This window comes from Sinocyclocheilus anshuiensis, unplaced genomic scaffold (genome assembly GCF_001515605.1).
Source record: "Sinocyclocheilus anshuiensis isolate Anshui unplaced genomic scaffold, SAMN03320099.WGS_v1.1 scaffold136, whole genome shotgun sequence".
Classification (NCBI taxonomy): domain Eukaryota; kingdom Metazoa; phylum Chordata; class Actinopteri; order Cypriniformes; family Cyprinidae; genus Sinocyclocheilus; species Sinocyclocheilus anshuiensis.
Window position 1 is genome coordinate 496,272 of NW_015554074.1, and position 11,348 is coordinate 507,619.

At 39.7% G+C, this 11,348-nt stretch overlaps 1 protein-coding gene across 1 annotated transcript in view; it reads left to right on the plus strand.

Moving 5' to 3' along the window:
- The first annotated feature begins 53 nt into the window (after positions 1-53).
- Positions 54-11,348, plus strand: part of LOC107668840 (poly [ADP-ribose] polymerase 4-like) — a 16,249-nt gene continuing 4,954 nt past the window's right edge. Inside the window, exons 1-35 of the mRNA XM_016460855.1 lie at positions 54-87; positions 853-961; positions 1,108-1,186; positions 1,365-1,463; positions 1,564-1,722; positions 1,822-1,959; positions 2,064-2,222; positions 2,586-2,737; positions 2,835-2,966; positions 3,304-3,402; positions 3,528-3,711; positions 3,815-3,959; positions 4,141-4,283; positions 4,549-4,680; positions 4,769-4,855; positions 4,943-5,107; positions 5,195-5,238; positions 5,490-5,568; positions 5,670-5,807; positions 5,930-6,085; positions 6,176-6,383; positions 6,503-6,573; positions 6,654-6,857; positions 7,158-7,328; positions 7,956-8,036; positions 8,126-8,206; positions 8,300-8,395; positions 8,793-8,967; positions 9,087-9,157; positions 9,238-9,425; positions 9,515-9,614; positions 9,737-9,907; positions 10,535-10,615; positions 10,705-10,785; positions 10,879-10,974. Of these exons, the coding sequence (XP_016316341.1) occupies positions 54-87; positions 853-961; positions 1,108-1,186; positions 1,365-1,463; positions 1,564-1,722; positions 1,822-1,959; positions 2,064-2,222; positions 2,586-2,737; positions 2,835-2,966; positions 3,304-3,402; positions 3,528-3,711; positions 3,815-3,959; positions 4,141-4,283; positions 4,549-4,680; positions 4,769-4,855; positions 4,943-5,107; positions 5,195-5,238; positions 5,490-5,568; positions 5,670-5,807; positions 5,930-6,085; positions 6,176-6,383; positions 6,503-6,573; positions 6,654-6,857; positions 7,158-7,328; positions 7,956-8,036; positions 8,126-8,206; positions 8,300-8,395; positions 8,793-8,967; positions 9,087-9,157; positions 9,238-9,425; positions 9,515-9,614; positions 9,737-9,907; positions 10,535-10,615; positions 10,705-10,785; positions 10,879-10,974 (4,308 nt within the window). The remainder of the gene's footprint in view (positions 88-852; positions 962-1,107; positions 1,187-1,364; positions 1,464-1,563; positions 1,723-1,821; positions 1,960-2,063; positions 2,223-2,585; positions 2,738-2,834; positions 2,967-3,303; positions 3,403-3,527; positions 3,712-3,814; positions 3,960-4,140; positions 4,284-4,548; positions 4,681-4,768; positions 4,856-4,942; positions 5,108-5,194; positions 5,239-5,489; positions 5,569-5,669; positions 5,808-5,929; positions 6,086-6,175; positions 6,384-6,502; positions 6,574-6,653; positions 6,858-7,157; positions 7,329-7,955; positions 8,037-8,125; positions 8,207-8,299; positions 8,396-8,792; positions 8,968-9,086; positions 9,158-9,237; positions 9,426-9,514; positions 9,615-9,736; positions 9,908-10,534; positions 10,616-10,704; positions 10,786-10,878; positions 10,975-11,348) is intronic.

The following is an 11,348-nucleotide window of genomic DNA, read 5'->3' on the forward strand; positions in this document are numbered from 1 at the left end:
GTTAGAGGGTCAAATAAAGATGGAAGAGATGTGTTTTTAGCCGATTCTTGAAGATGGCTAAGGACTCGGCTACTCTGATTGAGTTGGGCATGTCATTCCACCAGGAAGGAGCATTTAATTTAAAAGTCCGTAAAAGTGGTTTTGTGCTTCTTTGGGATGGCACAATCAAGCAACGTTCAATTGCAGAACGCAAGCTTCTAGAGGGCACATAATTCTGAAGTAATGAATTTAGGTAAAGGGTTCAGAGCCAGTGGTGGTTTTGTAGGCAAACTTCAATGCCTTGAATTTTATGCGAGCAGCTATTGGTAGCCAGTGCAAATTGATGAACAGAGGTGTGACGTGCATTCTTTTTGGCTCATTAAAAATTAATCTTGCTGCCGCGTTCTGGATTATTTGTAAAGGTTTGATAGAACTGGCTGGAAGACCTGCCAAGAGAGCATTGCAATAGTCCAGCCTGGACAGAACAAGAGCTTGAACAAGGAGTTGTGAAGCATGTTCCGAAAGAAAGGGCCTGATCTTCTTGATGTTGTATAAAGCAAATCTGCAGAACCGGACAGTTTTAGCAATGTGGTCTGAGAAAGTCAGCTGATCATCAATCATAACTCCAAGGTTTCTGGCTGTTTTTGAAGGAGTTATGGTTGATGTGCCTGGTGAAATTGTGATGAAATGATGGGTTTGCTGGAACCATAAGTAGTTCTGTCTTGGCAAGGTTGAGTTGTTGTTGTTGTAGTTTCTGCAGTGCATTTTTGGTGAGAAATGTATTTGACATATTTGGGTTATAAAAGAATTAAGTGAGATTAAACCATGTATTTTAGTGACACTGTTGACATAATGTTGTTTTTCACCACAAAGAGTTAAAAGTGTCAACACACGTACTAGGAAAAGAGAAGTTCAAAGGTCACCCTGAACTCCCAAAGACTGAAGCTGAGATTCTTCAGAAGAGTGGACCCTGTCCTGGAAGGTTCAGGTGCGCTCTTGTTTTTTATCACTGTCAGTTCTTGAGTTTGTTCAGCAGTTTTTTTTTTGTTTTTATCAGTTTCTACAGCATTTGACCTGTTTAGATGTGCTTGTTTACCTGACTGCATCTTTTTCCTTCACTCAACACAGAGTTTACAAAGAAGGCGACCATGACCTGCCTGAATTTCCTTCATATTTTCAAGTGGCCAAGTATTCAGTTTTTGAGAGGGTGAGTGACTTCATGCATCAATCACAATAAAATTATTACTGGACATCAGGGGGAAAATAAAATAAATAGTGAATAATGTATGGTGACCCCTTTAACACATTCTTGAGCTGATTCTATTAGCGCCCACAACTGTTTGTAAGTGTTTTCATGTCTGCAAGTGTTTAATTGTGTGTTTCAGGTCAAACCCAAGACTTTGTCTGTTCTGGAGCTGCAGAGTGCCAAAGGCCGAGCAGGCCAGCAGTATCGTGTGTTGTGTTCAGTCTTGTGTGAAGCTGAGGTTTGATCATCATTAATGTTGTTATCTCTGGAATCATAGATGGTGACGGAGGTGCTGAATTTGTCTTGTGGTGATGGTGATGGACTCTCTCTCGCTATAGACCACAGTGGTTCAGGACAAGCTTGTGTTCTGCGTGACATCTGAAGATGCTGTGGAAGCATATCTGCAGCTGATGAAGGAGATTGGGACAGAGGGATTCACAAAGACACACACACTTTCCCCTGAGGTTGAGCGCTTGGCATCCTACAGCCTGCAGCAGGTTAGATCAACGCAACGCAGATCTGTTTTTATTCATTTGATATATGTATAACATGTGACTAATGGGTGTGAAGTAATTGCTCACTCTTTTGATTGGCAGCTGCTGTTGGAGGAGAAGCTGAACTGCAGCACATTGTCACAGGAAGTTGGTGTCTTTGTGGAGCTGGTTTGGACTGAAGCTCTCGGTTCCCTTAATAACATCCTGACAGTCCCTGTCTCCAGAATCAGCCTCAATGACGTGAGAATGAGCTTAGATAATCACACACAGTGCAGTGGAGAAGCTGACAGGAATTTGCTGTGTTTAACGGTTCCGGTGTGTTTATTGGCTCTGTGCTGCTACAGGTGAGCAGGGTGGAGGGATTGTTACTGCAGGCACAAAAGACTGAGAAAGAGGATGAAGTCAAAGCCCTGCTACAGGAGGTCAACACTCTTCTGCCCCTCAGAATGTTCGACCCTCCTTCCAAACACAAGCTTGTGTCTCAGAAACTGGACCTTTGTCAGGTATCACATACATCAATTATAGTATAAAATTCTTATATTATTTTAGGACCATTAAGATCATGGTATTATAATATTATTTTCATGATAATTAAGCTATTTTTCTTAATACTTTCATTTCTGGATGGTTTTACTTTTAGGTGTTTTTGTAATTCTCATTATTCTTAAAAATGATTGTCATTTATATAGATAGATCATTAAAAACTAATAGATTTTTTAAACCATAATACAATGCTTAGTTTAAATAAATGAAAGTCAAACAAATACTGAATTAAATTCCTTTACATTTGAGGTTTGAATTTGGCTTCTTAATTCAGCAGTGCAGATCTGACCTTTTCACTCTTTTAACTCTTCTGTCATCTCCAGCTGATCAGAGATATTGTAAATGTGAGTGAGGCCACTCTGGGATGCCCCTCACCCTCGTCTCTGGGAAAATATCGAGCTCTGAGGTGCAGCATTGAGGTTGTTCCACCACAAAACCCTGAATTTCATGTTGTCTCTCAACTGCTTCAGGACAGGTAAACGTGATTGTGCTGATTGTGGTCTGAAGTTCAAACATGAATGTATTTCAGAACATGTCTTTATATAATTATGTTAATATTATATGCACTACAGGCCGTTTCAGATTCAGCAGATACTGCGTGTCAGCAGAGGAGTGGAGCTTCAGTTGTTTAGGGAGGATTTAGGCAACATTAAACCCCTCCTCCACTCCACTAGTCCCAGCAGTTTTGTTGGAATACTGTCACGGTGAGAGTTATTAATAAATCATTTATTTAAATATTAACTTTAAGTGAGTGCTGAATTATGACAATCTTAATGTAACAATCAAGGAAATAAGGAATACAAAAATACCACGTTGACCAATCCTGAAAAGCAAAAAATGTAATATCTGACTATACATTGGTTTAAGTTACTTTTTTTAATGTCTATTCAGTAATTTACATTTGTGCAATAATAATGTATTTTCTTCATTTTTGAGCTTTTCTTAGAAAATGCTGATATGTATATGATTAATTGTCATTAATTTGATTGATCAGCTTATCATGTAATTAACTGAATATACATTTTTAAACATTCTTTACAGAGGTCTGCTGCTGCCCAGGGTTGGAGTCGAACAGCATGGAATTGAGAGGACGGATATCGGCAATCTTGGAGGAGGAATCTACTTCAGTGACTCTCTGAAGTCAGTGGTTTTTAGCATTACTCCGTTATCTCTTAATATAACAGATTTATTAATAATGTGAATCCACTATCATGATGACAACTGGAGATTTTAGCCAGTCAGTACGTATTTTCTCTGTGTTAAAGGACTAGTGTGAAATACTCCAAGCCCAGTGTGACTGACGGCTCTCGGCTGCTGTTGGTGTGTGAAGTGGCGTTGGGTCGGTGTAAGGACCTGCTGAAGAAAGACACCACTTTGACTTGTGCGCCTGACAGCTACCACAGTGTACATGGAGTCCAATGCTCTCCCAACAGACTCTCTGAATTTGAGGTGCTTTTCTTACTCATTTTCTCTGTACTTAAATATTCTGCTTCTGTTTTTGGGATCTGATGTGACTCTTGCATTTGTGTGTGTGTGTGTTTATATTTGACAGGATGATGAGTTTGTCGTCTATAACACAGAGCAGATCAGACTGAAGTATGTGGTGCTGTACAGTCTGGAGGGAGACGAGTTAAAAGAGTTCCAGCCTCAAATCAACACTCAGCTCACACAGCTCACCGACACAACACCTGATATCTGTGAGTAATATCTAGTGAACAGGACATGCTCAGATACCAGCTTTTATATGTGGAGGAATCAGTTTTAACTAGCGCTGTCAAATCTATTACATTTTTTATCAAATTAATTTAAATCTTAATAATATGCTAAAATTTGTGTTTTTAAATTCATCAGTGGTTTTGTGCGAATGTGTTTCTTTAGTGTCCAGTGATGACAGTGAGGGTTTGGAGTCCATTAAGAATCCTCTGGAGGAGATGACCGCAGGTTTGCTGGACAGCAGTGGTCAGAAACTTCCTCTACAGGCTGTCAATGTGAGGTGCAAGCTGATGGACCTGCTGTGTCAGGTATGATACTACAGCGGTGGACTGCAGTTTGAAATGAAAAGAAATGAGCATGATGAATTCCAAAGTAAACCAAAAGAACAACACAATGGAAAAAAAAAACGCTAATAAAATGAAACTAGAACAAGGCAGCGTTGGACACAATCAAGACCACGGGAACAAAGTAAAAATAACAAAATAAAAGAAAATCCCACATCCAAACATGTAGACCAGAACACTGAAATATAATTTCAAACTACAACATTAATTTCATCTCTGTTTCCACCAGGTCATCATATTTCAGACCTACACAAACCAGAGTGCTGTTCCCATTGAAGCAAAGTATGTCTTTCCACTGGAAGAGATGGCAGCAGTGTGTGGATTTGAAGCCTTTATCAATGGAAAGCATGTCATTGGAAAGGTGCGAGTCATTCAGAATTTGTCAAATACAGCCTGTACTCTTTAAACATCTTTTTTATTAATTTGCAATGTCTGTTTTTGTCCTGTAGGTAAAGGAAAAGGAGCAGGCTCGTAAGGAGTACAAGCAAGCCATAGAGAAAGGTCATGGAGCCTACCTGATGGACCAGGATGCACCTGTGAGTTACTGTAACTGATCTGGAGCTCATGTGTGTGTGATAATGTATCAGAAGGTTTCTTTAAGGTCATGTGTTTATGTGAGGCAGGATGTATTTACTATCAGTGTGGGGAATCTTCCTCCTGGAGCCACAGTTTTGATCAAGGTGACGTTCATCACTGAGCTGGTGGTCAGATCAGGCTCTATAGTCTTCTCACTGTCTGGCAGCGTGGCACCATGGCAACAGAGAGCCGCCCTTAATCAGACAACTCAGGTACGACACTCTTTTGTTATTGTATTTAAAATCCTATTTGGCCTGCTGATTGCTAGCATTTTGACTGACAGTTGTGTTGCATTTCAGGCCACTGTTGAAAAGATTGGTGTGACAGAGCTTCAGTCAGAAGGGTGAAGATCTAAAATACTGGAGAATTCACAGGGAAATTCACTCAAGATTCACTAAAAATGAATTGCACATGCTAATGACTAACAATATAAAAGCTGAATATTTAATGTAGCAAACCACATGTAGCATCATTTAACCTTTATAACATCATGCTTTATATACAGTAGCACCTGGTCTAGTTGAACTGTGGATGGTCACTAAATAAGGCACAGCGTTGTTGTAACTCGGTTTCATTTTCATTCTCTTTCTTCAGGGAGTTTTCTCTGTCTATGTCCATTGAAATGCCTTATGAGATCATCAACTTAAGCTCTTCACACGGCATCAAAACCAAGGTTATCAATTCATTTTGGTGCATTGTCTTACTAAAATACTTAAAAAAAAAAAAAAACATGAAGTAGCCTCTATTAACAGTATTAGTGTTTCCCCTGTTCAGAGGACAGACTGTAAGGCAGTGATCAGCACGTTACCGGGACAGACTCTGGGATCTGAAGGATTACAGGTGTCCTTTAGTCTTTCTAATATCCACATGCCCAGGATGTGGGTCGAGAACCATCCAGATAAAGATAGTCAGGTAAAGAAATGATTAATCAAATCTGTTTTCCTGTCTGTCATGGTATTGCACACAAAAAATGCCACTTTCCAGCTTACGCACCCTGACAAAAATGAACACTGATACGGATCTGATCCCTGCAGGCCTGCATGCTGGTGTTTTATCCAGACTTTAAGTCACGCGGGGTGTCCGGCTCTGGAGGTCCGTCCAGTGTGAGCGATGTGGTCATTCTTCTGGACTCCTCCAAGTCCATGCAGGGAGACGCCATGCTGAAAATTATTAATCAAATCTGTTTTCCTGTCTGTCATGGTATTGCACACAAAAAATGCCACTTTCCAGCTTATGCACCCTGACAAAAATGAACACTGATACGGATCTGATCCCTGCAGGCCTGCATGCTGGTGTTTTATCCAGACTTTAAGTCACGCGGGGTGTCCGGCTCTGGAGGTCCGTCCAGTGTGAGCGATGTGGTCATTCTTCTGGACTCCTCCAAGTCCATGCAGGGAGACGCCATGCTGAACGCCCGCAGGATTGCCCTTCAAGTCCTCAAATCTCTGCACCGCTCACTGAAGATCAACATCATCTCTTTCAGCACAGGTTAGAGCTCACTGAAACTGTCTGATACTGTTTTATTGATCATCATGTGAACATTTTTATATCCCTCTTATTTTCGTGATGCAAAGTGAAGCATTATGGGTAAATGTGTGTTTTTACAGATTACAGGGAAGCTTTTCCTGCACCAGTGGGTTTAGACGAGGCATCTGAAGCAGCCAGAAAATTTATTATGGTGAGTAATGTTTACAAATGGTTAAAGATGGTTCTGAAACTCAGTTTCTTTGCGTATCATTGCATTTCTCCTCTCTTCAGTCGTGTGGCGGCTCTGGTGGCAGCACTGATCTGTGGCGGCCTCTCCGGAACCTGAGTCTGCTGCCTCCCTGCCGGGGTGTGAGGAACATCCTGCTGCTCTCTGATGGACATGTTCAGAACCAGCCTCTGACCCTACAGCTGGTCCGAGAAAACTCCTGCCACACGCGCTTCTTGCCACACGCGCCTCTTCACCTGCGGACTCAGGTCTGCCTTTAAACAAATCTCTTTACTTTTCTCCTTCAATTACACTGAATTTCTGAGCGTACAGTTTGATTGTGTTTGTGTTTGTCTAGCTTGACAGCTAATCGTCATATGCTCAGAGCTTTGGCTCAGGCAGGTGGAGGAACATATGAATTTTTTGACACAAAGATGAAACACACTTGGACAGAGAAGGTGAATCACTCTCTTTATTATATTGTTTTTTAATAACTTAAAGGGAAACATAATCTTTGCAATATGGGCCAGTCTGAGGCTTGGGTTGAACAGATTTGTGGGTAATTTCAGGTGCGCGCTCAGGTTCAGCGTATTGAGTCTCCAGGCTGCAGATCAGTGGCAGTGAAGTGGCAGCAGTTTAACCCCACAGCGCCCCCTCCTGTTCAAGCCCCCTCACAGCTTCACGCCCTCTTCAGTGACTGTCACACTCTCCTATACGGATTTGTGCCACACTGCACTCAGGTAGACAGGCTTAAGTTAAAATCTGCATTGTTACTTATTGTAGTTGTTATTAGGAATGTGTCATATATTGAATATTCACAACAAAAACTAGGCAACATCATGAATATAGTGGTCATTTTAGTGTTTCTTCGGTGTTACAGATAGATTTGGGATGTTTTCATTGTTGTGAATCACTTCAAACGGTTTCAAATAATTGATTCAAAACTCTGAATCAACATTTGCATAATCACTAAAAAATGTTCATGAACACTAAATGTAGATGTATCAAGAATGTATTGATACATTAAAATATTTCAATAAAAATATATGTACTGTAGGTAAATACTGAAGTTTTTACAGATTACTTTTATATTTGTTCCAGTGGCATGCAGTGGTGTTTGGAAATATTTTATGTAAATTCATGTCCCAGTTCCACTTCCCTGATTGGTGCATTTAATTAATGAAAATAATTAAATATCATTCTTCATATAATTTTTAATTTAGTAACCAGCAGTGTGCAAACATGGCTTAGTTATTTTAAATTATTAAAATAACTATCAACTATCAAGATTTGTCCAGATTTAAAATAACTGCCCAGTTATTTGTGTTTATTTATTGTTTTGAATTGTGTAATATTTACTCATTTAGGCCACACTGTTTGGTGATTTGAGTGGACAAGAGATCAAAACAATGGTTTCCACCACAGAACTGCAAAAGACAAAGGGAACTGTGAGTGAGCATCTTAAATACTTCATATAATCTGAAACATCATCAATTGTTTATCAGGCGTTTGAAGAGTTGTGTGTGTGTGTGTGTAGTTCCTTCACAAGTTAACAGCAAGAGCGATCATCAGAGACTATGAAGATGGCATTCTAGCCAACAGTGAGGCAGAACACGAGGTACAATATTTGGCTGCGTGATGATATTTTTTATATAACTGGCAGATTTGCTAACAGAAGAACTTGACTTGCCATCTTTTATGTCTTTATCAGGGGAAGAAAGCAGAGCTGAAGTCTTACATCATTGAGCTCAGTAAAGAGTTCTCCATCTTGTCCCATTTCACAAGCTTTGTCGCCATTGAAGAGAGGGTATGATTGCTGCTAATTTAAGGATTGTGTGTTTAAGGCACCGATGCTAAACATAATGACAAATAAACATCCAGTTTCAGAATTAATGACAAATCTGTATTAAGTAGCTTATTGTTATCCTCAGAAATAAAACATTTGTAGCTTGGGTAATGGTTGACTGATTTGAGATTTTCAATGCCAGTATATACAGGTCCATCTCAAAAAATTTTAATATCGTGAAAAAGTTATTTTTTTCTTTTTTCTTTTTTTGTAACTTATTTCAAAAAGCATGGCATGAACGGCTCGAATAGTTCCTGTATCAAATGAAAGCCCACCTTCTGAAATATGCAATGTGCTGTGATTGGTTAGCTGGGCCAGTGTGTGTTGTGATTGGCTGGTGTTTTATCCAGACTTTAAGTCACGCGGGGTGTCCGGCTCTGGAGGTCCGTCCAGTGTGAGCGATGTGGTCATTCTTCTGGACTCCTCCAAGTCCATGCAGGGAGACGCCAAGCTGAACGCCCGCAGGATTGCCCTTCAAGTCCTCAAATCTCTGCACCGCTCACTGAAGATCAACATCATCTCTTTCAGCACAGGTTAGAGCTCACTGAAACTGTCTGATACTGTTTTATTGATCATCATGTGAACATTTTTATATCCCTCTTATTTTCGTGATGCAAAGTGAAGCATTATGGGTAAATGTGTGTTTTTACAGATTACAGGGAAGCTTTTCCTGCACCAGTGGGTTTAGACGAGGCATCTGAAGCAGCCAGAAAATTTATTATGGTGAGTAATGTTTACAAATGGTTAAAGATGGTTCTGAAACTCAGTTTCTTTGCGTATCATTGCATTTCTCCTCTCTTCAGTCGTGTGGCGGCTCTGGTGGCAGCACTGATCTGTGGCGGCCTCTCCGGAACCTGAGTCTGCTGCCTCCCTGCCGGGGTGTGAGGAACATCCTGCTGCTCTCTGATGGACATGTTCAGAACCAGCCTCTGACCCTACAGCTGGTCCGAGAAAACTCCTGCCACACGCGCCTCTTCACCTGCGGACTCAGGTCTGCCTTTAAACAAATCTCTTTACTTTTCTCCTTCAATTACACTGAATTTCTGAACGTACAGTTTGATTGTGTTTGTGTTTGTCTAGCTTGACAGCTAATCGTCATATGCTCAGAGCTTTGGCTCAGGCAGGTGGAGGAACATATGAATTTTTTGACACAAAGATGAAACACACTTGGACAGAGAAGGTGAATCACACTCTTTATTGTATTTTTTTAAATAACTTAAAAGGAAATAATATCTTTCCAATATGGGCCAGGCTTGATTCTGAGGCTTGCGTTGAAGAGATTTGTGGGTAATTTAATTTCAGGTGCGCGCTCAGGTTCAGCGTATGGAGTCTCTAGGCTGCAGATCAGTGGCAGTGAAGTGGCAGCAGTTTAACCCCACAGCGCCCCCTCCTGTTCAAGCCCCCTCACAGCTTCACGCCCTCTTCAGTGACTGTCACACTCTCCTATACGGATTTGTGCCACACTGCACTCAGGTAGACAGGCTTAAGTTAAAATCTGCATTGTTACTTATTGTAGTTGTTATTAGGAATGTGTCATATATTGAATATTCACAACAAAAACTAGGCAACATCATGAATATAGTGGTCATTTTAGTGTTTCTTCAGTGTTACAGATAGATTTGGGATGTTTTCATTGTTGTGAATCACTTCAAACGGTTTCAAATAATTGATTCAAAACTCTGAATCAACATTTGCATAATCACTAAAAAATGTTCATGAACACTAAATGTAGATGTATCAAGAATGTATTGATACATTAAAATATTTCAATAAAAATATATGTACTGTAGGTAAATACTGAAGTTTTTACAGATTACTTTTATATTTGTTCCAGTGGCATGCAGTGGTGTTTGGAAATATTTTATGTAAATTCATGTCCCAGTTCCACTTCCCTGATTGGTGCATTTAATTAATGAAAATAATTAAATATCATTCTTCATATAATTTTTAATTTAGTAACCAGCAGTGTGCAAACATGGCTTAGTTATTTTAAATTATTAAAATAACTATCAACTATCAAGATTTGTCCAGATTTAAAATAACTGCCCAGTTATTTGTGTTTATTTATTGTTTTGAATTGTGTAATATTTACTCATTTAGGCCACACTGTTTGGTGATTTGAGTGGACAAGAGATCAAAACAATGGTTTCCACCACAGAACTGCAAAAGACAAAGGGAACTGTGAGTGAGCATCTTAAATACTTCATATAATCTGAAACATCATCAATTGTTTATCAGGCGTTTGAAGAGTTGTGTGTGTGTGTGTGTAGTTCCTTCACAAGTTAACAGCAAGAGCGATCATCAGAGACTATGAAGATGGCATTCTAGCCAACAGTGAGGCAGAACACGAGGTACAATATTTGGCTGCGTGATGATATTTTTTATATAACTGGCAGATTTGCTAACAGAAGAACTTGACTTGCCATCTTTTATGTCTTTATCAGGGGAAGAAAGCAGAGCTGAAGTCTTACATCATTGAGCTCAGTAAAGAGTTCTCCATCTTGTCCCATTTCACAAGCTTTGTCGCCATTGAAGAGAGGGTATGATTGCTGCTAATTTAAGGATTGTGTGTTTAAGGCACCGATGCTAAACATAATGACAAATAAACATCCAGTTTCAGAATTAATGACAAATCTGTATTAAGTAGCTTATTGTTATCCTCAGAAATAAAACATTTGTAGCTTGGGTAATGGTTGACTGATTTGAGATTTTCAATGCCAGTATATACAGGTCCATCTCAAAAAATTTTAATATCGTGAAAAAGTTATTTTTTTCTTTTTTCTTTTTTTGTAACTTATTTCAAAAAGCATGGCATGAACGGCTCGAATAGTTCCTGTATCAAATGAAAGCCCACCTTCTGAAATATGCAATGTGCTGTGATTGGTTAGCTGGGCCAGTGTGTGTTGTGATTGGC